The 25,125-nt window shown below is 44.5% G+C and overlaps 3 protein-coding genes across 4 annotated transcripts; all 3 read left to right on the top strand.

Moving 5' to 3' along the window:
- The first annotated feature begins 2,769 nt into the window (after positions 1-2,769).
- On the top strand, positions 2,770-3,717 carry LOC130611469 (olfactory receptor 4S2-like). Its single transcript, XM_057432221.1, has one exon. It carries the CDS (start codon positions 2,779-2,781, stop codon positions 3,715-3,717), a length of 939 nt encoding a protein of 312 aa, XP_057288204.1. The 5' UTR covers positions 2,770-2,778.
- Positions 3,718-8,174: 4,457 nt separating this feature from the next.
- Positions 8,175-9,131, top strand: LOC130611471 (olfactory receptor 4D5-like). Its single transcript, XM_057432223.1, has one exon. It carries the CDS (start codon positions 8,175-8,177, stop codon positions 9,129-9,131), a length of 957 nt encoding a protein of 318 aa, XP_057288206.1.
- Positions 9,132-14,159: 5,028 nt separating this feature from the next.
- On the top strand, positions 14,160-22,655 carry LOC130611466 (olfactory receptor 5F1-like). 2 transcript variants are annotated; one of them, XM_057432218.1, is made up of 4 exons: positions 14,160-14,288; positions 16,285-16,373; positions 20,188-20,282; positions 21,558-22,655. In XM_057432218.1, exon 4 carries the CDS (start codon positions 21,583-21,585, stop codon positions 22,588-22,590), a length of 1,008 nt encoding a protein of 335 aa, XP_057288201.1. In that variant the 5' UTR covers positions 14,160-14,288; positions 16,285-16,373; positions 20,188-20,282; positions 21,558-21,582; the 3' UTR covers positions 22,591-22,655. The 2 variants fall into 2 exon arrangements, with proteins under 2 accessions (XP_057288201.1, XP_057288200.1); XM_057432217.1 differs by lacking the exon at positions 20,188-20,282 and having other exon boundaries at positions 21,558-22,654.
- The last annotated feature ends 2,470 nt before the right edge of the window (positions 22,656-25,125 follow it).

Genomic DNA, 25,125 nt, shown 5'->3' with positions numbered 1-25,125 from the left:
GGAGTTCTCATTTCTGGATACTGCTGGGCAAATATTTGACTGTAGCTTACGGAAGGTGTCACTGAAAACAACATTAAGCTACTCTACACTTCAGTAAGAATTCTTATAAGAACTTATTACTCAGGCTAAAGAGTTGCTTCTGTGTTTTGCATTGTATCAGTAAAAACACCTGCAGTGAGGACTAGCCACAAACCTTTCTAAATGTTTGAAGTAATTTCCTGTTGTACTTCTTGTTTCAAATTTGTACAGCAGCAGCCTAAGAAATGAAGTCTGTAGCACAATTGTGATATTCTTTTGTGATGGCAACATGCAATGGTAAGAAGTTAAGAAGAAATGAGAATGTGTATGAGATATGTTAGCTTAGGACAGAAAGCAGAATTTACGTAAATGTCCTGTGTAAGGGACATTTTTATGCCAAGAATATTTGTTTGCAAAGGTAAGGTGAATATAAATCATAGAATCATAGAATAGTTAGGGTTAGAAAGGACCTTAAGATGATTCAGTTCCAACCCTCCTGCTATGGGCAGGGACACCTCACACTAAACCATGTCACCCAAGGCTCTGGCCAACCTGGCCTTCAACACTGCCAGGCATGGGGCAGCCACAGCTTCTCTGGGCACCCTGTGCCAGCATCTCACCGCTCTCACAGTAAAGAATTTCTTCCTTATATCCAATCTAAACTTCCCCTGTTTAAGTTTGAACCCGTTACCCCTTGTCCTATCACTACAGTCTCTAATGAAGAGTCCCTCCCCAGCATCCCTATAGCCCCCTTCAGATACTGGAAGCTGCTCTTAGGTCTCCACACAGCTTCTCTTCTCCAGGCTGAACAGCCCCAACTTTCTCAGCCTGTCTTCATATGGCAGTGGACAATAAAGCTTGCAAATGGTGAGATGTGCTGGTTATTTGAACCAGAAATGCTTCCAGAGCAAATACATATCCACTAGTAAATAAAGCTTATTTATCTGGACAGCATTGAAAAGCCATTCAGCAAACAAAGAAGCAAACAAGCAAACCTATGTGCAGTGTAAGAGTTGAGGTGACCACACTCCAACACTACTCTCAAGAGATGACCCTAATAGATATCTAAAGAACAAGTCTTAGCTCCTTGTCCACTGACGATTTCTGATAAAGCTTCGTATGCCTCTGGGATCTCATTACTCTTGATAGTCTTGTGCCTCTGCTGTGTGATTTACTTTAAATATATTTGCTACCATTTCCCCACCTGGTGAGAGACAATTGTTTGTGTAGGTGCTCTTGGGTGTTGTGGGTTTTTTTGCAGAATGAGGAATGCAGATAGCCAAGCTGCTCTTTCAGCCGTTCTAGGTTTCAGAACCAGCAGCCACAACTTGCAGCTGAGACGTGCTGATGAAGCCACCTAAAAGTGGTCAGAGGAGGTCATCAGAGGAGCAATGCTCAGAGGCTGGCAAATATGAACTGTGTAAGTATCGTTCCTTTGTTCTGTTCAAGAGTGACTGAAATCCTGCCTATGAAAATAGTGAATTTTGTGTGGTCCATTTTATGAATTAGAAAACACTCCATTATATATTTTCCAGCTTTTGTTTTAGTTGATGTTTTATTTGCTTTTTCCCCCACTTATGTGTTCTTTCCAACAAAATCTGTGAAAAGGATGTTGTCAGTGTTACAGAGAGGGCTCGGCAGCTGATGGACACTTCCCATGTGCTCAGTCTTACTTTGCCTGAGTTGGACATGTCACATATAGCCATGACATGCACACTTTGGCCTTCTTCACAATGCTTTCCCATGGAGAGGCATGGAAATAGGGATGGAGACACTGAAGAGCCTTCCCTTTGCTTCCCTAGTTGGGCAATAGCTGGGAGGTGAGGCAGAGAGCTCAGGAGAAAGAGCTGAGCATTATGTGGTTGTCAAATAGAATTCAGACCCAAAAGGGCTTGATGATATCACAGTCAAGGTTATTACATATTTACCTCCTCTATCTTCATATATACATTGAACTAATGATACTTGTGTCCATGGGAATGCCACAGAGGTGGATTCATGGGTGTTTTTGAGTAAAGCAAGGTCACCAGCAATACATTCGTTACCCTGGTATCACTATAGGTGTATTTATGAGATATTCCACACTAAGTCCTGGGCTTGGGTGAGGTATAGGAGCCCCGCTAATGTGCCATTAATGTAAATTAGCTCCAATTAGTCAATTTATGTGCTGTAAGAAAGGTGGTTTAAGAAAACACTGGCCAGCTCTTTCTGTGGCTGAACTTATCCGGGTCTGTCGCAGGGGGATAGTAAGGAGTAGTTCTGTTGCAATCCTTTAGAGGACTGAAAAGGAAAGTACAATCGCTGTGCAAGGACCTTCATCAGGCCATGATCAAAGTGTTGAGACTAGAATTAGAGCCACACTGTCTCTTTCAGTCAACTTTTATGCCTAAATCAACATTATAGGTTTAAAGTGAGTCTTCAGAGGACTTTGTAATTAGTCTTCTGTTTTAAAAGAGGCAAAGGCGAGAACTTGAGGGTGTTATTTCTACCACTCTTCTCAAATAGATAACCTGAGCTTGTTATATATTATTATGTTGTGTTATATATATTATTATTATATATGTCAATAATACATTCTGATTTGGATATCGACTGTTATTCCTTGAGAAAAGCATTGTCTTTAAATGGAAACTGTCCCCAAAAGACAGCAAAGGAGAAACATTAAACGTATTTAACATAGCAGTTGTCACTGTGTATGTGTGATAATGTCCCATGTCTAATGCCATAGCTGGTCTTTTCTGTGCTTCAGGTCCTGTCTACATGATACCTATGGAGAAAGCAAACAACGTGACAGAGTTCATCCTCCATGGGCTGACACAAGATAAGAGAGTTGCAAAAGTTTGCTTCTTGTTATTCTTAACTTTCTACGTCACTATCATTCTTGGAAACCTGCTTATCATTATTACTATAAAAACGAGTGAACAGCTGAGCTCTCCCATGTACATCTTCCTGAGCCACTTGTCTTTTGTGGACATCAGTTACTCTACTGTCATAGCTCCCAAACTCATTTATGACCTTCTTCTTGAGAAGAAGACCATCTCTTTCATGGGCTGCACAGCTCAACTGTTTGGGGGCCATTTCTTCAGGTGCACTGAGATCTTCCTTCTCACAGTGATGGCCTATGACCGTTGCACTGCTATATGCAAGCCGCTTCATTACACAAATATTGTGACCAAACGCGTCTGCATCTGGCTGGTGGCAGCTTCTTGGGTGGGAGGCTTTGTACACTCCATGGTGCAGACCCTGCTGGTCATTCAGCTGCCTTTTTGTGGGCCCAGTGAGATCGACCACTATTTCTGTGATGTTCACCCTTTACTGAAGCTGGCTTGCACTGACACCTATATCATTGGTGTCAGCGTGATTGCCAATAGTGGTGTGATTTCCCTGGGCTGTTTCATTGTTCTTATTGTGTCCTACACTGTTGTCTTGGTTTCTTTGAGGGTGTGCTTTTTCGAAGGGCATCTTAAAGCTGTCCGTACGTGTACTTTCCAGATCACTGTTGTAGTTCTGCTCTTTGGACCAGGCATTTTCATCTATATGCGCCCTTCCACCACCTTCTCAGCAGACAAGACAGTCTCTGTGTTCTACACCGTCATCACACCTATGCTCAACCCCTTGATCTACACCCTCCAAAACAAAGAAGTGAAAAATGCCATGAAAAAGTTGTGGAGCAGGAAAGTGCAGAGGAGTGAGAAGTGAAACAACACAGTGTATGTTTGTAAGATGGTGTGAGCTTAAGTAATCATGGGGAGGGTTCAGAGAAGTGCCCAGGAGAGACTTTCCAGTAATGCTGCTGTGGTTTTAGTGCAGCTATTCAGAATAATGCTGACACTAAACTCAAGGGTTTATGTAACTCATGTGCTTCGGAAACTGTTAACCAAAAGGATGTGAGCTTATCATCAGCTCTCAGACATGAACTTGGTGGGTGTTATTGTGGCATTTACCTTGAGGCACCTCAGAGCTGTATCTGGGGTATTTGCTTAGGCTTCTCTTGGCATTAGGAGAAACAACCAAGTGTTTGAGAGGTTGTTCTATCCTCCAAAGCTCTGGAGAGTAGCATCTTCTTCCATTTCTGCGCAAAGGAGTGATGGTGGTACCAAGTTCTAAGAGTAAACAAACCTTTCAGTAGGGCACAACATCAACAGCTTTTATCTAACACACTTTGAGGTGTCTACAACTGAGTAAGCTGACGAAAGTCAGCAGCCTTTAGGACTCATTTCATGGTAAAACAGGACCTTGAGAGAAGGAGGAGGTTATATTTGGTCTCTGCACAACAGGGAGAGATGAAAGATTGTACTGAAACACCAGCAAATAAATAAACTCCAATATGTAACTATTGAAAGGGTTTTCCATACAGAGCATCTTATTAGCAGGAGTGTGAACTTTCAGTCGGTCAACCTGAAGCTACTCTGAAGTCCCTTCAGATGAGAAATGGAAACTTCTCTCCTTCCTCTGCCAGTGCAATTCCCAGTAATAATAACTACTATTATTGTAGCTCAATGTCAGTACTGTGATTCCAAAGCTCACCAGGTTAATAGCTAAAATTCCTACAGTAAGTCTGAATGTTTCTATCTTTACATATTTAGTACTTTTCTGGTGAATGTGCTATCTACTTCAGCTTTGTTCTCATCCTGCCCCTGGTCCCTCAATCTCAGCTAGCCAGTGACAATAAATGTAAATGCATCTTAAGCCCAGGTCAAAAAAAATCCTATAAACCTGAAATTATGGCTATTCTTGCTTGGATCTACTTCATTTAAAGGAGTCCTGTTGTCTAACACTTTTCTGAGACCTTTATATCATAGGTGACCTTTATAATCTATGAGAACAGCAACCCAGGCATGGTTAAAGACCACAGAACCAGAATGATCCCATATCCAGTGGAATTATCTGCAGGTTTTCATGGCGTTATTCAGACACTGGATGAAATGCCATGTTTTGGCCGGTAGCTGCTCTGGAGCTATTACATTGGTATTATCTGAGGGATTTATATCCCAGTGGAAATACAAGAACTAAATATTTCTCTATACGGAAATACAAGCAAGTTACTTGTTGAACATAGAAAACATTCCTTAACTTCTTAATAAGAATGTTTTTGCCTGGTTGACTTTTCCTCAGCCATTTTCAGTCCCGATACAGAAACATAGAACTGATCTTGGAATCCCATGACTCTGGGCAATGCTGTTCTGCAAATGGACTGACAGTGGTTATTGACTGTTTCCTTATTTTGGGAAGGGGAACGGAGGAACAGGATGTCCTTAAAATAGTTCACAACTCACCCATTTGCTCCAAGGTGATTGGTGATGCATGGAGGCGAAATACAGGAACAAGCCCTAGCTGCTTTATGATGGTAGTAAAATTAGAAGTAAAACATCAGTACTTGGACTTAGAATTTTTATAATGTCTCCATATTTTCAGGTAAAATAGGAAGAGAAAGAGGTAGAAACGATTGACAGAAGAGGAAGGGTTTTTATTCCCTATTGTTAGGACATGAAACCAGACACATAGTCACCAAGATTTCCCTTTTAGATCTTCAGGTTCCTCCTCACTAGGAGAGGATACTCCTTTCATCTCCTGGATGGGGTCTTCATCAAACTGCTCCAGTAGAAGGTGTCCCTGCCTGTGGCAAGGGATTGGAACTGGATGAGCTTTGAGGTCCCTTCCAATCTAAAAACATTCTATGATTCCATGTAGGAGAAATGGCCACAAAATTCAGTAATCACATTTCTTTTCTTGTATTGCAAGCTTTCAGAAACTCATTTCCAGTCTTAAAAGTTTATACCAGTGTTTGTTTTACCCTGGCTAACTGCTGGACACCCATCCAACTACTCTCTTACTCATCTTCCTCAACAGGAAAGGAGGAGAAAATGAGATAAAAAAGCTTGTGGGTCGAGATAAAGACGAGGGGATCTCTTACCAGTGAACATTTATGTTTTTATTATTAGACACTTCGGGATTTTATCATACAAATGGCTTCTGAGTGCTTAGAAGCACACATTGTTTCATCCTCTATCAGCCTTCAAGACTCCGCACGCAGAAGGTCATTGGGCAAATTGATGTGCTCCTGCACACCAAGGGACCCAGCCACAAAAACTGCTTAATAAGGCCCTCAGGTACCTACTTGGAGTTTGGTAATGACACACTTGTCACTCTCTTTTGCCTGTGTTTAGTACTTAGCATGTTACAGGGGTATTTATATGCTGTGCTCGGATGGGATGACTTCAGGGAGAAGGAAGATGCGGGAAACATAAAAGTCAGCTCAGAAAGCCTTGGAGATGTTGCCTCATTGGATCTTTCTGTCTAAGTGATAGACAGAAAATGGGACATTGATACCATCACAGTAAAATTTGCCTGTAAGCTGTCAGGAAAAGAAAAAAATGCTTGGAAACTTTCTGATACAAAGAAATTCAAAAGCAAGGATATGGCAATGACAAGCAAGAGGAAGAAGAGTGGGACAACACCCTGACCTCTTGGATGGATAACTTGAAGCAGATTTGGAGGGAATGATTAAAAATGTTTTCAGACAACAAATGTGGAGTTGAGACTTGAAATTTCATGTTGTAGCAGCGATTAGTAACTGGGTACAGTAGTAACCATTTTTTCTTCTCCTTTGCCTATGTTCTTCATATCAGCCATGGCATAGTAAAGCCCATGTGTGTGGTTATGTTTATATGAAAGGCAGAGAGAAAAGCTTGGTAATTTGTTCAAAAATATACATAAAAAATGTAAATACTATTATGATGGTTTTGGTCATTTGTATCCTTCAAAGCAGCTTCATTTAATGTTGATTACACTGTAGGCATTTAGCATGGGGCAGGTATCTGCTCTCCAAGCAAGGACATCTCAAGGACAGATGGACTGTCTTCTATGGAGTAAGTCATCTCACTGTGGTATAATGATTTAAACAAGGTAAGCCAAGAGCCTTTAAGGTGTTTATTCTTCTTCATTAACTATACAGGGAGTTAGAGCTGTTACACTCAGATGGTGATGCCTATTCTGCAGGTCTCTAGCACAACATCAGAGATCTCTAGAGGCAGCTCACCCTCTGTGCAGCTCTGGAAGACTGCTGAGCCCTTGGGAGTGCAGAGAGGAAAAAGTGAGATAATTCCTGAACCAGTGCTGTGATTTGCAGATGTATATTCCCAATTCTGCATGAAGCAAGCCTGTTTGATGGGCAAGAAAAACAGTTGTTGAGAACTACCAGGAAGTGGTAGAGAATAGAGCAGGACCTGAGGAAAAGTGCTCAGGTATTAGCAATGGCAAGAGGCATATATGACAAGCAGACACTGCTTTCTTAGTAGTAATCTGCTTGCTGAGTTATAAATGTTGAGGCAGAAATGAGCAGGTAAAGGATTTCCTGGTATGATTGTAAATGAAAATGAGCACTGATATGCTGGTCACATCTCAGCATCCACAAGACAGTGAGTTTATCTCTCCACTTAAGAGCTATATGAATTACTCAGAGAGACAAAGATGTGGAGAAACTGTGCAGAGTTTCACAGCTTCTGCTCTGTTAGAAAGCACCATTTCTTCGGGAAAGGATTTTCTGTTAACAGCAGGCTTAAGGGATCACTCAAGATACTAAATGGCTGCTAGTTCAATAGAGAGGAATTGGTGAAGAACCTGTTTTCTGTGCTTGTATTTCTAGTTTCAGAGCAGACTGGAGGGCCCTTTCATCAGCTTAGAGGAATGCAATTAGGAATAGAACATGGAACAGCTTATGGTGGAGCTGTACACCATAGACACAATACTTGACTGCGACAAACATTTGCTTCCATCACGACACTCTCAGCAGGTAAAAGGACAGTGTGCCATTCCTCCATTTCTGGTGGCTATTATCCTGTGACAGTAGGATGTGATTTCTCCCTGACGGAATGGAAGCATGCACTTTATTACACCAAATAGTGGTCAGAAAGATAGTGGCCAGAGTGAAGGTCAGTGTGGAGGGGCCAGAAACCTGGAAAGAGAGTGGGAAGGCAGCAGATGGATGGTGCTCTTTGCGAACACTGCTCACCATAACTTATGATGCAACACTGTGCTTTCTGTGGCAGGCAGAGCAGCAGTAAATGCATCCTGATCTCATCACTCATGAGCCTTGGAGCCATAGCACATCCCCTTCTCTTCCTTGCAGCCCATGAGTCCATCCCCAGACCTGTGCTATGGGAGCCCGAGCTGAAGTGATGGTGCTGGGAAACTTCTCCCAAGTGCCTGAATTCATCCTCCTGGGCCTTTCTGATACAAGGGAGCTGCAAGTCCTCTTCTTCATTTTCTTCCTCCTGGCCTATGCCATGGTTCTGCTGGGGAACCTTCTCATCATTGTGACCGTCAGGACTGACCCCAAGCTGTTGTCACCCATGTACTTCCTCCTCTGCAATTTGTCCATCTTAGATATCTGCTGCACCTCCGCCACCTCTCCCAGGCTGCTGGTGGACCTGCTGTCCCAGAGGAAGGCCATTGACTTCGAAGACTGCATGGCCCAGCTCTTTTTCCTGCACTTTGTAGGGGCATCAGAGATGTTCCTCCTGACTGTGATGGCTTATGACCGGTACACTGCCATCTGCAAGCCCCTGCACTACACAGCCATCATGAACCGGAGGGTGTGCTGGCTCCTGGTGTTTGCCTGCTGGGCAGGGGGCTTCCTCCACTCCATTGTCCAGACACTGCTCACAGTCCAGCTCCCATTCTGCGGCCCTAACACCATCGACAACTACTTCTGTGATGTGCCTCTTGTTATTCGGCTTGCCTGCACTGATGTCTATGTCATTGAGTGGCTCATGGCCTCCAACAGCGGTTTGATATCCCTGTTTTGCTTCCTGGTGCTGGTCACATCTTACATGTTCATCCTGGCCACCATCAGGGTTCGCTTCACTGAGGGGCACTGGAAGGCGCTCTCCACCTGTGCCTCACATGTGATGGTCGTCACCATCTTCTTTGTACCCTGCATCTTCATCTACCTCCGTCCCTTTTCTACCTTCCCCTCTGACAAGCACATCTGTGTGATCTACACTGTCCTCTCCCCAGTGTTAAACCCCCTCATTTATACCCTGAGGAATAATGAGGTGAAGGCATCCATGTGGAAATTGTGGAACCGCTGCAGAGACAAGCTGGGTTTGTGACAAACCTGGAGGTCCTTCCCTACAGGCTAATGGCAGAGTGGGGCATGGGCACAGGGTTGGGATCCAACATGTAGGGAGTACCTGAAATCCATCTGAAATCATGTTTAGTTCCTGCTAAGAAATATACCCAACCTTGGTTTCTGCAGAGATGCTCTCACCTCTTTTGTCGGCTTCAGGTCCCCTTAGTCCATCAGTGAATGGATTTTTCACTGTTGAGAACACATGAGACTTTGTAAAGGTTTTTACTATTCACACAGCTTTGCAATTAGAATTGCAGCTCCTGGTGACAATTAGAACATCCTTCTCTACAAGGTTAAAGAGAAGTCAGGAGGACCCAATTCTTGACTACAGAGCAATAGCGTTATGCATTAAGATACGTGATGCAGTGAGTGGATTGGATGTTTCACCTGGGCAGAGCTCAGATGTTTGGGATGAAATTCAAAGGGAAAAGGAATTGTGCTGTGGAATACAGCAAAGTCTAAATGACAAGCATTTGAGCACTGGATCCACTCGAGTGGGGAGCATTGAGCAGCCTCTGAACATTGCTTGAAAAGAGTAAACCACCATTACACAACAGAGCTTGCGCTACAGTTGTTACTGTTTGTTAAGAAAAGAGAGATTTTTAAGGCATGGATAATTCTATTCTCTGAACTATAAATCAGAAAGAAATGAACAACCGTGGGCTTTGTCAGTGTCTTCACATCCCCCCTCCCTGTTGTCTTTGCTCTTCAGTGTTTTTGTCCATGATGTTCCCCTGATTCTCATAGAAATGGATGGACTCTTCCCATCACCAAAGCCATGTCTCTGCTATGGCAAGAGATTACAACCTGTTCAAACATATTTCAGATCCCTTCTGAAGACATTACCTATTGTTACCACGAAGATCTGGTTAGGAAGGAGTTCTGGAGCCTGAGTAACTCCTTTTTCCCACACTGTTGGTGAAAGAAAGGAATCTCCTTCAGATCTGAAACCATTAGCTGTGTGGACTCTGCTTTAGGCCTCTTAGTTTTTAGACTGCTTCTTGGGTTTTGGACTGCTTCTTCCAGGCATTTTCTGGCAACTATCTGAAATAGCAGAGACAAAGTCAGTTTATATTTAAAACTGGGCTTGCATTCAGCACAGCATCACTTTGGGACTAGACTATTCCACTCTAAGAATCCCAGAATAATGTTATGCCTGTTTTGCTAACTCCCAGCAGTGTAAAAGTAAAAAGCAGCTCCACAAAAGGCTTGAATTAGGTTAACAATGGACCTTTTATGTATATGTATAGACATTGGGAGATCAAAGATCTACAGGGAAATCTGGGCAGTAACCCAGTCTGTACCAGAAAGACTTACAAGCCATTACACAGCAGCTTCTGCTTGGGCCATACAAGAACTGCTGAAATGCACACCAGGGCTGTTTCCCAATTCGGGAAACAAGCAATTCTGCTGTGTTGAAATCCACTGTTCTAGCAGAATTGAGCGGTACCTACGACAGAAGGTTTCGCCTTCTGTCATAAAGGAGAAACTGGAAACAGGAAACAGGTCTTTCACCACTCATGGCTAAGACCTGAAGAACCCAGGTTTCGTACTAACTAGCGTAACTGCAGAATTCCTTCCCACAAGAAGCAAGAACTGGTCTTTTTCTTTACCTTTCCATGTACTATGTGTCAAACACCTTTCTTATCTTAGCCTGAGAGAGCAGCATGGCAATATTTCAGACCACATGAGAGAGTAATAGGGTTATGTTTCCCAATTTGAAGAGCAAGGTGTGAGTTCTTGCTTTCTACACTGTGGCTCTCTGAGATCTAAAGTACGTGAAACTGAGATCTAAAGTACGTAAAACCAGCTTCATGCACGTTGCTCGTCTGATCTTCTTTTAGCTAACAATGAGACCCCAGCTCTGGGGCAACAACACAAGAGGGATGTGGAGCTGTTGGAGCAAATCCAGAGGAGGCCACGGAGCTGCTGCGAGGGCTGGAGCAGCTCTGCTCTGGAGCCAGGCTGAGAGAGCTGGGCTGGGGCAGCCTGGGGAAGAGAAGGCTCCTGAAGGGGAGACCTGAGAGCAGCTCCAGTGCCTGAAGGGGCTGCAGGAAACCTGGAGAGGGGCTTGGGACAAGGGCCTGTAGGGACAGGCCAAGGGGAATGGCTTGAACCTGCCAGAGGGGAGACTGAGATGAGCTCTTAGGCAGAAGCTCTGTGAGGGTGCTGAGGCACTGGCACAGGGTGCCCAGAGAAGCTGTGGCTGCCCCATCCCTGGCAGTGTTCAAGGCCAGGTTGGACACAGGGGCTTGGAGCAAGCTGCTCCAGTGGAAGGTGTCCCTGCCTGTGGCAGGGGTTGGAGCTGGATGATCTTAAGGTTCCTTCCAACACAAACCATTCCATGATTGTATAACAAGGTCTGTGGACCCTAGGGTATGCACGTGCCTATTCTAAGAGATAAAAAGTGCCCAAGAAATGCCTTTTTCTTTGACCATAAAGGGAGTTTATACTGATGAGATCAGATGGACTCACTTCGGGTGCAGATTTGGGTGAGATAAATCAATCTGCTTATCCACATTTGGAATAACCTGGGTCAGGCTGTTGCTGCAGCTTACAGCTAGAATCACACTCAGCTATTTGAACAGAGTATGTTTTATATCTTTCTGTCATCAAATCAATATATAATGGTATCGCATTCAATATATACAACACAAGATAATACATTATCAACAGCCAGCAGCATGAAACAGTAAGTATCACAAAGTATCTACAAAATATAAGCCCTCAAATCATGAAGATCTATTTTATTGGTAATACTGAAAATAAATGCTGAAACACTGAAACCTTCTAAACAGTTTCACCCGTGTGCGAGCATAACTTTCAAAGAAACAAATCCAGCGAAAGCATTTTCTCTCTCTTAGACATGCTATTGCTGCGCTTAGCCATCAGATGGCAGAGGTGCATACACACAGTGTAACTGCGTACGCTGATGCTGATGCTCGCAGGCAAGCTAAAGACGGTGGAGATACTGATTGTAGGATTTCCTTTAGACATAAAAGGCTGTAACAAAGCCATAATTCTCTCACACAAGCGAGTTACTAAAATCATACAAGGGACGATATATAGATGAAGAAGTGACACAATCCAGCAGTATATCTGGGGAGATAATAACAGTGCTTGGGAAAAAGACTGAAGAAGAAAGGAGCTTCTGTGATGCGTTTTTAACAACTGACATTCCCACCTTGCAGTAATGAGGTTTCTGTGCTCCTTCAGCAAACTTTATCCTTTATGACAGTAGCAATTATGTCACCAAATCCATCAGTTCAGTGTCTGCCATCAGTAGAACATTGTAAGTTTCCTTGTGCTAGACTAATTCAGGATTGGATTCATCCCACCTTATTTAAGGCATCCCACTGCAGCGTCTCATTCTGGAGCCTGAGTGGGTCAAGGTCTCTTGATAGAGAAAAAGATGCCTTTAAAGGGAAGAAAATAGAGAGGATGAGTGTGAAAAGTCGGTGCCATCTGCCCATAAGCGTGTACAAGTGTTGCCTGAGATCTATACACCCAAGCTCATTCCGAACTCAGTGGAGATGATTTATCTCTCTGAAGTTAAGCTATTTAAACATTAGGTGGCTTGATCTGATCTAGTTGTCTTGGCTCCCTTTATAATAAAGGCAAGAAACAAGCCCTCTCAGAAGCCAAACAATCACATCCTTCTTAGAAACTCATCTTAGGGGTCATAGGTTGTCCTCTGCATCTGCTTGTATACAAGCTTTCACTACAGAGGGAGCTGAGCACCCAGTTACTGGTGGGTGAGATATTCACATCCCACATCTCCGCTGTGCTTGCTTGTGCTGCAGCACTGATTCGAGGTATTTGATCTGCCCAGGGCACAGGGAAAACCCTGGAAACACTGTATGGAAAGAGCTGAGTGGGAACAGCACCAGCTACGTGTCCATATCTGTATGTCCATATCTGTTCATCTTCTGTATGGAAGAAATACCTGCACAATCTGCATCTGCAGTATCTAATTCCAATTTAAGACTCAAGCAATGATATTTATTTTTAATGGTGAATTTGTACTTCTGTGAGGGAGAAAGTTGAAATACTGAAATGTCCTTTGGGTCACTTGGGTACATTTCAATTGAGATAAAGAAAAATGCATGAGGCCACGGAGCTGCTGCGGGGGCTGGAGCCAGGCTGAGAGAGCTGGGCTGGGGCAGCCTGGACAAGAGAAGGCTCCTGAAGGGGAGACCTGAGAGCAGCTCCAGTGCCTGAAGGGGCTGCAGGAAACCTGGAGAGGGGCTTGGGACAAGGGATGTAGGGACAGGCCAAGGGGAATGGCTTGAACCTGTCAGAGGGGAGACTGAGATGAGCTCTGAGGCAGAAGCTCTTCCCTGTGAGGGTGCTGAGGCGCTGGCCCAGGGTGCCCAGAGAAGCTGTGGCTGCCCCATCCCTGGCAGTGCTCAAGGCCAGGTTGGACACAGGGGCTTGGAGCAAGCTGCTCCAGTGGAAGGTGTCCCTGCCCGTGGCAGGGGTTGGAACTGGATGAGCTTGAAGGTCCCTTCCAGTACAAACCATCCTGACATTCTATGAGTTCAGTAAAGAAAAGCTTTTGTTAGGCATTTCAGAATGTGTGCTTCAGAAATCATACAGAATCATATCATGTTTAATGACACCCTGCTTTAAAGCAGACAAAACTAGACAGGAGAACAGGCCTGAACCATGTTTTATCTCACTGAGGCGAATGCTTCAATGTTGTAAGATACAAACTCTCCAAACTTATCTGGCATTTTGAACTTCTCCCTAATGGATAATAGTGGATGAACTATAACGAATTAAAGTCAAACTATGCCAGCTGGGTAAAAATATTTATGGCAAAAATAACTTTTGCCATAAAGACTGTATGACTCTGAAGCCTGTAAACCAAATCCTCAAGACAGTGTAAGCACAGTTATGGGCAACAGGTGGAAAAGCATTCAGTTGTTGTAAATCAATGCAAGTCTCTTCAGAGCCCCATGTCTGGTTATTCAGCTGTTGTTAATTTGTTTTGCTTCATTTGTTCAGCAGGTATAAATCAGGGGCATCAACAGGTCAGGGCTTATAGAAGCTGCTGATGTAAGCTCACAGTTGAGGTAACCATGTCTATAGGAAAAGGTCAGAGCTTCTGCTAGCAGAGATTTATGGCTAGAGGGTAAGTGAGCAATGTCCAGGACCTTGGCCAACTATCTCAAAGCTTGGGGGAGTGTCCATTGTACCCTAGAAATGTTGCTGCAGCTGCTTGCATGAAGCAACTGCAACTGACAGGGGCTCTTTGGTCAGCTAAAGGACCAATTTTCCCCTTTGTGATGACTCTATGTAACTAAAAACCGGATCATTCCTACCATTGAGTTTCTCAGGAAGTCTGTGAGGTTTTGGCAGCTTGTGTTAGCTTAAAACTGTTGCTTTGGGATCAGAAGATGTTGAATTGGGTTGACTGGCCCTGTTTTTGAAGGAAATAGAAGGGAACTACCAAGGTGAGCAGCAGGATCAGAGGAGACGGGGATGGGAGACAGAGTCCCTCTGCTTTGGCAGCCAGAAAGGATGTAACCAGCCGTCTTCACTGTTTCTGTTATTTAGTGCTATGCACCAACCTAATCACAAATCCAGGCTTTAGATACTTATGGGATATTTAATTAATTTAAGCTGTGTTTAATTAATTTTAAGATCTCCTGCTCTTTTGTGTCAGCTCCTATTACCTGTATCCTCATGGTGAAACTGGCCTGCAGAGTGCTCATTGGCCTCCCCAAAGACATAGGAAATTGCCATATCCACTCTAAATCGTTTCTCAGTGCTACTACTGCTTTGTGCTGAGCTTGCCACTGGATGCTGCAGGAGAAGCAGTAAATCCAAGAATGTTGTCTTTTAAAGAGGAAGAACTGTGGCAAATGCAGAAGGGGAAAATGGTGACATTTAAGTGGCTGATCTATAAATAATTCTGCATTTCTTTGCCAAGCTCATCTGTAAGGTCACAAAACATATCAGCTGAGAGTAATTGGGAATGTAGCTATCCACCAGGAGTGGCTTGTGGGAGAGCTATATCCCTGTCTGTGTGGGGTTAAGGGCAGACTGGAATAGCAGAGGTCGTTGTGCTGTGAGGATGAAGTGGCTCAGTGGGGCTTTGGAGAGAAATCAGAGTTGCAGTCAGTGGTGGTGAATCCAGGAGCAGACCCACCCCTCTGTGTGAATTAAGGACATGAGCTTTAAGGTCCGTTCCAACCCAAGCCAGCATGTGAGTCTATGGTTTTTGAGTAGTTCATGCCCAAGTTGAGTGACTTTTCTCCTTGACAGTGTTTCAGTCTTTGTTTTAGTTTGGATCTCTGAGACCCCTGAGGAAATTCAAGACTGTCTTGTCTCTGTCCCGCCCCATGGCAGGAGGCTGTGGGGCAAAATCCATGGATCTTAAAACTAGAAAGGACCTTGCTGCTTGTCTGTAGAAGTTGCATGGCCTGGAATCCCATGGGATTTACACTCTCACACCTCGATCACTGTAGTGTGAAAGCGTTCCTCATACGAGGGGATCCATTTCACAGTCAGTGATGCACATTTTTGCTCAACACAGGATTTGTCAATCACCATTTTTCTCTCAACATTATGCTGGGCCCCATTAAGAATCATAGAATAGTTTGGGTTGGAAAGGACCTTAAGATCATCCAGTTCCAAACCCCTGCTATGGGCAGGGATGCCTCACACTAGACCATGTTGCCCAAGTCTCTGTCCACCCTGGCCTTGAACACTTCCAGGGATGGAGCATTTATCACTTCCAAAGAAGAAACATTTGTGCTGGGCGACAGAAGGGAAACTGTGCAAAACAGGGACACCAGGCTGATAACTGTTAGTAAATGCCTAAATCTGTCTGATGATCAAGTCCCCATCAGAATCGGTGCTGGATTTCATCTGTTTCTTTATTTGTAATCACAAAACTCTAATTTCCTACTTTAAGTTCTGCATGTGCTCTAAAGGAGGATGTGGACCTTCATGGCTCAATGTGAGCTATTTTCTTTGCTCTATAAGGAAACACAGTGCAGATCATTGCAATTACTGATCTGAAATCATCACTTGGATTTTGAAGCCAAATGCAAGCTCTGCGTGGTTTGGGGAAACCTGTGTCTCAAGACAAGCAATTTAATCTAATTGATTTTTCTCTCCAGGAAACAGCTTGGGATGGTTTTAATAAGGCCTCAGAAGATGCTGTTTAAAAAGTTAGTGCCTGGCAAATTGCAAGGGTGCAACTTGGCAGGTGAGTTTGTAAGTGTGTAAATTGGTTTCTCTGTGCCTCATTAAAATCTCGGGTTCTTTCTCTCCTGGAAATTAGCAGCTCTGTGAGTTTATGCTCAGCTTTGATTATTGCCTTAATCTAAAGGACAGTGGAAAAACTGCCTCAAAGGACAAAACGTCATAGAATTGTAGAATGGTTTTGGTTGGAAAGGGCCTTAAGATCATCCAGTTCCAACCCCCTGCCATGGGCAGGGACACCTCACACTAGACCAGCTTGTTCCAAGGCCTTGAACCTTAAATATATCCATTTCTTGAAGCATTAGATACAAGGCATTCCTTGATATTGTTTAGACCCTTGACTGCAACACAAAATATCCCAGCCTCTTATTGTAGCAAATGATGCCATGGTCAAATCAAGTCCTTTGAAAACTGGCTGGATCTCTACAATGCTTTTGTTACATCCCCCAAAACTGAGGAGATTCTGATCTAATCAATTTTATTTAAAGACTATGGGTAAAGCAGAGCAACCTGCATTGCACTGTTGAGGGGCAGCTTTACAACTGCTTGGATTGGGCTGGCTTCAATCATAGAGTCATAGGTTTAGGTTGGAAGGGACCTTAAAGCTCATCTAGTTCCAACCTGCTGCCATGGGCAGGAACATCCTTCAGATATCTCTTTTGTGGTGTGACACATTATCTGATCTTCACAATAAAAACCAGAGATGGTTCTTGGTAAAGCTAAGGCTAATCCACACCTGTCCCAGGGTTCCTGCTCTACAGACCTCTTCTGGCTGCTGCTTCTTGCCAGAACCTATAGGGCAAATAGGGGACAAAGTTTTGACTAAAATCCCAAATTTAACTTTTAGAAGACGTTGTCAGGGAAGGTGACAGTGAGTATGGAGCCCATCTGCTGTGTGAGATTGTTACCTTGTTAGGCATGAAGACAGCAGAATTACATCAAATAATCCCCACGTCTGAAATACAAATGAGAAACACATCAGAGGAAAAGGAGCTTTATCAGCAGCCAAGTCTGTAATCAGTCTGTGTTCATGATAAGCATTCTGTGGTCATGGTAAGCATTCCAAGCTGGAAAGCTCAATACTCAACAAGGCTCAATCTCATAACTGGCCAATATCAAATGGCTTTGGTTGTGTTGTGCTGTGTATGGTCCTGGCATGGCAGAAGGGATGGGCAGCACCAGCTCCGATGATGTCTCTGAATTCATAGAGTTTGTTTTGCCTTATCCAGCTCCAACCTCTGCCACGGGCAGGGACACCTTCCACTGGAGCAGCTTGCTCCAAGCCCTTGTGTCCAGCCTGGCCTTGAGCACTGCCAGGGATGGGGCAGCCACAGCTTCTCTGGGAACCCTGTGCCAGCGCCTCAGCACCCTCCCAGGGAAGAGCTTCTGCCTAAGAGCTCATCTCAGTCTCCCCTTTGGCAGCAGAGGGCCAGGATCCCCTCCCTGAGCTGCTGCTCATGCTCTGGGTGTGCAGCCCAGCACACACTGGTCACGGGGAACTTCTCATCCACCAACACCCACAAGTCCTTCTCCTCAGGGCTGCCCTCATTCCAGTTTCTGCCCAGCCTGCATCTGTGCTTGGGACTGGGATAATTCAGCTTTAGCCCACTACTAATTTCTAGGCACCAGCATGATGCACAGGCAATAGCTATCTTGCCAAAATGCGAACTTCTAACGTGTGGCAACATGTTAAAGTACAAACATGGTCAAGGAGAGGGTCACGTCATAAATCTTAAATAATTCTTATGGCCTTAAATGATTCTTTAAATGATTGAATGATCCAATCCCTTGTGGCAGGGGATTGGGAGCAGATGAGCTTTGAGATCCCTTCTAACCCAAGCCATTCTATGCTTATCAACAGTGGGCTTTAGACATAAGGTCTCAGATTAAAAATACTGAAAGCAAATAATAGCAGCTCCCTTTTTGTGGCCTGTATACGCACATTTATCTCCTGACTCTCGGTACGGCGCTGTGCTCTGTAGCCTTTCACCACGTAGAGATTTTGCATGAGCTATTGCCCTCTTGTGCCTGTTCAACGAAAAGACGGGTAGCTGTCAGTGGAAGAGGCATGAAACCAGTTTCAGAAGTTGGAAGGGCACAGTCAGTCTTAGCTCTTCTCCCAGCTGTGATGAGATTGATCTATTTACTGTATCTCTTTCCGGCATCTGGGTTTATTACAGAATGATTAGCTCCATTCTTTGTTCCAAAACTTCAGAATGATGGGCCTAGGGCTAACAGTACATAAAGATCTGGACCACATGGATTTATTCCAGCCACAGGTCTATACAACCATAGCAGGAAAAGCCTCTGCTTTATAACTCTTTGAGAACTCCAATTTATCTTCTGACATATGCAGAAGTCTTTATTTTGTAAAAGAGGCACACTGCAAGCATGACAAACAGGCTTTAAGAATGATTGACTGTATCATTCATGTTGACAGTGCAGGAGCTATAGGCAGGTAATACTGGGATATGAGCAGTACATCAGATGGAAAGTGATGCTCAAATAAATGAATGCGTAATGCATGGATGCTTTCTGGAATAAGAGGGGGATTTATTAGCTCTTCAAAGTACTGCTGATAACTTATGCTCCTCCTTATGCTAGGGTACGTATCTGCTTCAAGTAGTGCATGGATTTCACAAGTAGCTTATCTTCGGTTGTTTCTGTAGAGGGTAAACAAAATTAAAAGGTTTCTCCCCTGAAGAAGTAGAGATTGCCCATAAAACCAACATGGAAAGCACTTACACAGGCACGTGATGGTGTGCTAGCTGCCCTTGTAACACCAGCACAACTGCTCCACAGCAGTCACTCGGGTTCTGCTCTTCATTCACCCTGTACAGACACCGATACCACTGTCCTTCTCTAAGGTACGTGCCTTTGCAAAGGAGCTGTTCCCCAGCTTATTGTGATCCAGTATGTGTAAGCAATAGATTTAAGGCTCCAGAGCAAGACAAATCAGTCTGAAAACAGTTTGTGACCAAGTAGCTTTAAGGCTGTTTAAAGCAATCAGAATGCTAGACTCTTGTGAGATCATAGAATAGTTAGAGTTGGAAAGGACCCTAAGATCATCCAGTTCCAACCCCCCTGCAATGGGCAGGGACACCTCACACTAGACCATGTCACCCAAGGCTCTGGCCAACCTGGCCTTGAACACTGCCAGGGATGATGGAGCATTCACAACTTCCTTGAGCAACCCATTCCAGTGCCTCACCACCCTAACAGGAAAGAACTCCTTCCTTATATCCAATCTGAAGTTCCCCTGTTTAAGTTTGAACCTGTTACCCCTTGTCCTATCACTATAGCCCCTAATGAAGAGTCCCTCTCCAGCATCCCTATAGCCCCCCTTCAGATACTGGAAGGCTGCTATGAGGTCTAAGATGTAAGACTTCAGGAACTGGAATGGCCGAGTTGTGCTGGCAGCCCCTAGGGAGAAGGACACCATCTCCTTTTCCTGGGAGAAGAGTCATGTATCAAACCACAGCCCTTTAAAAAGGTCCTGCAACATGAAAGCCATGGGAATCAAATGGTATAGAGTGAAGAAATAGCTTCTCACATTTTAGCCTTCTCCTGATTCTGAAAAGGCCTCATAAACGCAACACAGGTAGCATCCAAAAAAGCTTCAGAGACACTCCTCCCCAGGTACGTCTTCACGTGTATAAAAGCTCATTAAAGAGGTACTCACCCTTGTAGGCAAGGGTTAGCCAGTGCCTGCAGATGTCTGCCTGCGTGTTCCTGTGCTGCTAAACCCGGACCCATCGCTTCCTTAATGGATTGTTGCTCCAGAGACTACAGTGAAATCATTTTTCTGCTGTATGCAGATATTCTAGGCACGTGTTGAAAGAAGAAAAAGGATAGTCATGTTTCCTGGAGTTACGGATGCCTGTGTAGCGCCAGTAACTAATCCTTTGTAGCAGTGAGTATTTCTGTGTTAGGTTTCTGTTGTATTTCACCTGGAGAAGTTTCCAATTTTAAGAATGAGCGATATTATGATTTAAAGCACTGTGTGCCTTTTATTTCTGCTTAAATGAATCTTACAGTATTTTAAACTCTGATTTTGGTCCCTTTTGAGGTGGAAGCAAGCTGCTGTGAGAACATGAGAGGATAGATGAGCCTGTCTCAGATGGGATGTCAGTCACCTATTTCACTTGTTATTTGTATTTCTCATACGTAAGAATGTGTTCTGATATTCACACCATCTCATAATCATGCTCTAATCTGCAAACAAAGAGCTGCTTGTGCCAAACTTTGCCCTATCTCTCTACAGGGCTACTAGGTAAAGCATTACTGTAAGTACTGAGTTACATTCAGTGTAGCAGTGCAGGTTAGACAGATCTTCAGTGACAATCCTAGACTACTTTGAACTGGGAAAAGGGGATGGGAAGTCCAGCTATTCCTAGAAGTACTAATAATATTATGGAATCCTATATGGTAAAATAAAGAAAGAAGGGAGGTCTTTAAGTGAATGCTAGATTATATCTCTTTATATCCCACTGGATAAAGCTGAAAAAAAATCTGGGATATACTGTCTGTCAATCACCAGCAATTTAATTCTTCTCTTATAATATTATTTGCTTAAAATTAGGTTCAGCTAGTAATCTAGACCTTTTAATGACATTATCACTAAATTATTTATGCTGAAAGGATTTCTAGAGATAGAATCACAGGATGGTTTGTGTTGGAAGGGACCTTAAGATCATCCAGTTCCAACCCCTGCCATGGGCAGGGACCCCTTCCACTGGAGCAGCTTGCTCCAAGCCCCTGTGTCCAACCTGCCCTTGAGCACTGCCAGGGATGGGGCAGCCACAGCTTCTCTGGGCACCCTGTGCCAGCGCCTCAGCACCCTCACAGGGAAGAGCTCATCTCAGTCTCCCCTCTGGCAGCTACAGGTCCATTGGATCTGTCTCCATTCCCCTTGCTCAGAGTACTGCTGTCTTCAAAGCCACCACAGAGGAGGTATCTTTGTCTTCAACCGCCAGCACTTTAGCTTGCAAGAATTAAACCTTTTTGATTAATCACTGTTAAGCTTAATACCTATATTTTTGCCTTTAGGTTGTGTGAGTGAAGTTTAGATTTTGTGTGGCAATACAAACTTGTAAATGATTTTGAATTGCAAAACAAGCCATAAAACATTCACACTTTAGAAGGGAGATGCAATTTTAACTAAGTTACAACTCCTTCTCTTTTCCAGGTAAACCTCTGCAATCATTTCCACAATGAAAGATAAGATGCAGAGGGGCAACCTATCAACGGGAACTGAGTTTGTTCTTGTAGGCCTTTCTGATGCTCCAGAAGTCCGTTATCTTCTCTTTGTGCTGTTTTTGATCACTCATTTGGCCACCGTCGCAGGCAACATCTCAATCCTTGTTGCCATTAGCACAAACACACATCTGCACAACCCCATGTACTTCTTCCTTGGCAACTTATCCTTACTGGATATCTTATGTTCCACTATCACTGTGCCGAAGATGCTGGAGGCCTTGTTGCTTGAGAACAAGGTGATTTCATTCCATGGCTGCATGTTCCAGCTGTTTTTCCTGATTGATGTCCTAGGCACAGAGATTTTCCTCTTGGCTGTGATGGCATATGACCGGTACGTTGCAATATGCCATCCACTGCAGTACATGAATATCATGAGTACAAAGCTGTGTGCTCACCTAGCCACTGGCATCTGGGTAGCAGGGCTGTTAAACTCCCTGTTGCACACATCTTTGATTTTTACACTCTCTTTCTGTGAGTCTAATGAAGTTGACCAATATTACTGTGATATCCCTCCCATGCTGGCCCTCTCCTGCTCATCTACTTATAGTAGGGAACTGGTAATTCTCACAGTTGCTGGAGCCATTGGGGGCAGCGCCTTTGCGGTCACTCTGGTCTCATATATCTACATCCTGTGGGCTATTCTATGCATGAACTCTTCTGAGAGCAGGCAGAAAGCCTTCTCCACCTGTGGGTCTCACTTGACAGCAGTATGCCTCTTCTATGGGACCACCATTTTCACGTATGCACGGCCTTCCTTCACCTACTTGCCTAATCAGGACAGGATAGTTTCCATGCTCTATGGAATCCTCACTCCCCTGCTAAACCCCATAATCTACAGTCTGAGGAACAAAGAAATTAAATGTGCCCTGAGAAGAGTGGTCACCCAGGTAAGAACTACTTTAACAAGACAAGAACATCACTCTTGGTCTCTGACACCCTGTGGAGCTCCACCAGCTGGATAGGAACTGCAGTTTGTGACTGCTCTAACTTTAGCCAACTAAAAGTTAGGTGCTGGAATCAAACATCCTTCTCTAGGTTCCCTTTGAAGAGGTGTGCACCTCCAGGAGACCAGTTGGATGGCACAGTTTTTGGTCACTGTCACAGGAGGAGATGACTTCTGCTGGTAATGTTATTCTCCGCTGAACACAGAGGAAGCTTAGATGAGATCCTCAGCCTTAGACACAGGTGATGTAAGCATATCTTAGTGTGAATGCTGGGAACTGGTAGTGTAGGCACACTTACATCTACATCCTTCTGTACTAAAGCAGCCTAGAGGACTGGTACCTATTCCTGACCACACTGCTCCTGCAGAAAACATGAGCACATCCTTTGTGGGAGGCTGAATGGAAGGATGGCTCTTTACCCATCATTTCATGTCATCAGTCTGGGAGTGTTCTCAACCAGCATGCCGAGAATCCAACTGCAACACCAAGCACAATCTGGCCATAGTTTGCACCGTGTATCTCAAAATCAGTCTGCCAGGGTGTGAATCAACTCCCACAGTCATAGAATCAACTTGGTTGGGAAAGACCATTAAGGTAATCAAGTCCAACTGTTCCCCAACACTGCCAAGTCCACCACTAACCCATGTCACTAAGGGCCTCATCTGCATGGTTTGTGAACGCTTCCAGAGATGGTGATTCCACCACTGCCCTGGGCAGCCTGTTCTAACGCCTGAACTAGAGATGTCAATTGTGCTCATGTGTCCATATATTAGACAGCTTTAAGACTCCTCTTATGGCCAGTGAGGGGAAAAGGGAGGCTTTGTATTCATGGGCTTTGTGACCATTGCTCTGGCTTTTCCCAGTCCCAGCAGACTGAAGGAAGGTTTACAAAGTGTGCTTTAGGTCTGAGTCCATAAGTAAAACCAGTGCTTCACACCAAGCAAAAAGTGAAGGCATGGCTGACTAAGGTGGAAGACAAAGAAGACATGGCTGACTAAGGTGGAAACAGATGTGCAGAGAGGTGGGGTGCTGTGCAGTCTCTGTGTGTTGTGGCTACAAGTCCGTGTATCTCTTAGCTACGAGGGTCTATGCTGGGATGATAAACTCTTACAGCTTGAGATGGGCCTTGGACGGTGTTAAAGTGCTGTGGTGTGTCGTTCCAGCTGTTGTGCCATGTGCTAAATCCCTGCTGTGACTTTGTTGCTTGCACACTACTTACTCAAACCACGTGTCAAGGATGTCTGTCTCGGTGGCCTTTTTTGTGGTTGCTGCCTTGGTATAAAAGATAAGCTAATGGTTTCTCTGCAGGAACTTGAATCTTAGTCATAGCAAATGCACATTCTTAATATTAAAACAATGGAAATCACTCAAGCTTTATCCATTCTCAGCTGCTGGTCATGTTGACAACGGGTTCAAAGGTCAACAGTAATGACCAAAGAGCTTTTCTCTTGGGTAATACATTCAGGATTTTCTGGGGTTTTCTTTTGGTTTTAAAGCATATCTCAGCAGCTTAAGAAAACGCATGTAACACCATCTGAGACCAGCTTCAAAGACAAGCACTAAGAAGTCAGGGCTACCCATGTAGCTGTAACACTATGGAGCTTCCCACAGAGTTCAATGCCATGACTTATGGTGCAGTTGGGATTTGGTTTTCTAAGCACCAGTTTCAGTAGCACACAAGGTCACCCAAAGTATCCTTCCTGGTCCATAGTTCCTGCTAGAACACAGTTCTACTTTTGGGGTCAGGTAACTGCTCTTCAAGGGTTACTTTAAAGCAAATCCCCTGTCCTGTCACTACAGGGCCTTGTCAAAAGCCCCTCAGGTTCTTTGAGGCCTGTTTGGACTCCTGAATCTCTGTGGTACTCAGAGAAACACAGGCTTGCTACTGCTCTTGGAATGGGTGGTTTGACCTCCCTGTTCTTCAGGATTGAGCATGGGAATCACCAGAGCATAAATGAAGCAATAACTACTGTGCTCCATAGAGAACTGTGAACTGTGTGTACGTGAAGAAGCCTGTTCCATAAAACATGGCAGCAGGAATCAGGTGGGAAGCAGAAGTGGAGAAGGCTTTTGCCTGCCTTTGGACTTAGATCTTGTGGATGGCAACTGTGATGCAGGTGTAGATGAAAATGAGGAGCTTGGTTGAGGTGATGAGCACAGCCGCACAGGTGAAGTGCTCCATGATGTGCGCGTTGGAGCAGGACAACTTCGGGATGCGGGGCACAGCATAGAAATGTTACTGCAGCAACTGGCCCAAGAGACCTGCTGTAGGCATCGAGGACCTCAGCCCTGCATCTGGACACTGGCATCATCTTGTCTGGTCAATGAGCTTGTGTCTGGGCAAACCACTGTGGAGCTGCCCCTGAGAGGCAGCTGCAGGCACTCGGGGGGCCCTGTGGTCCCCAAAGGTGCCTGGGGTGGGGCTGGAGGGAGCTGCTCTCAGGGAAGGCTTGGGGAACAAGTGAAGTTGAGCCAAAGGACCTGCCCTGCAGGGTGGCAACAGGGGCTGGCCAGGGCAGGGCTGAGCAGGAGCTCTAGGAGCAGCAACCCCCT

The sequence above is a fragment of the Pezoporus wallicus genome, unplaced genomic scaffold, assembly GCF_028554395.1.
Source record: "Pezoporus wallicus isolate ANWC-B61680 ecotype Strahan unplaced genomic scaffold, APGP_CSIRO_Pwel_v1 contig_10797, whole genome shotgun sequence".
Lineage (NCBI taxonomy): Eukaryota > Metazoa > Chordata > Aves > Psittaciformes > Psittacidae > Pezoporus > Pezoporus wallicus.
This window is presented reverse-complemented; position numbering and strand designations above follow the sequence as displayed.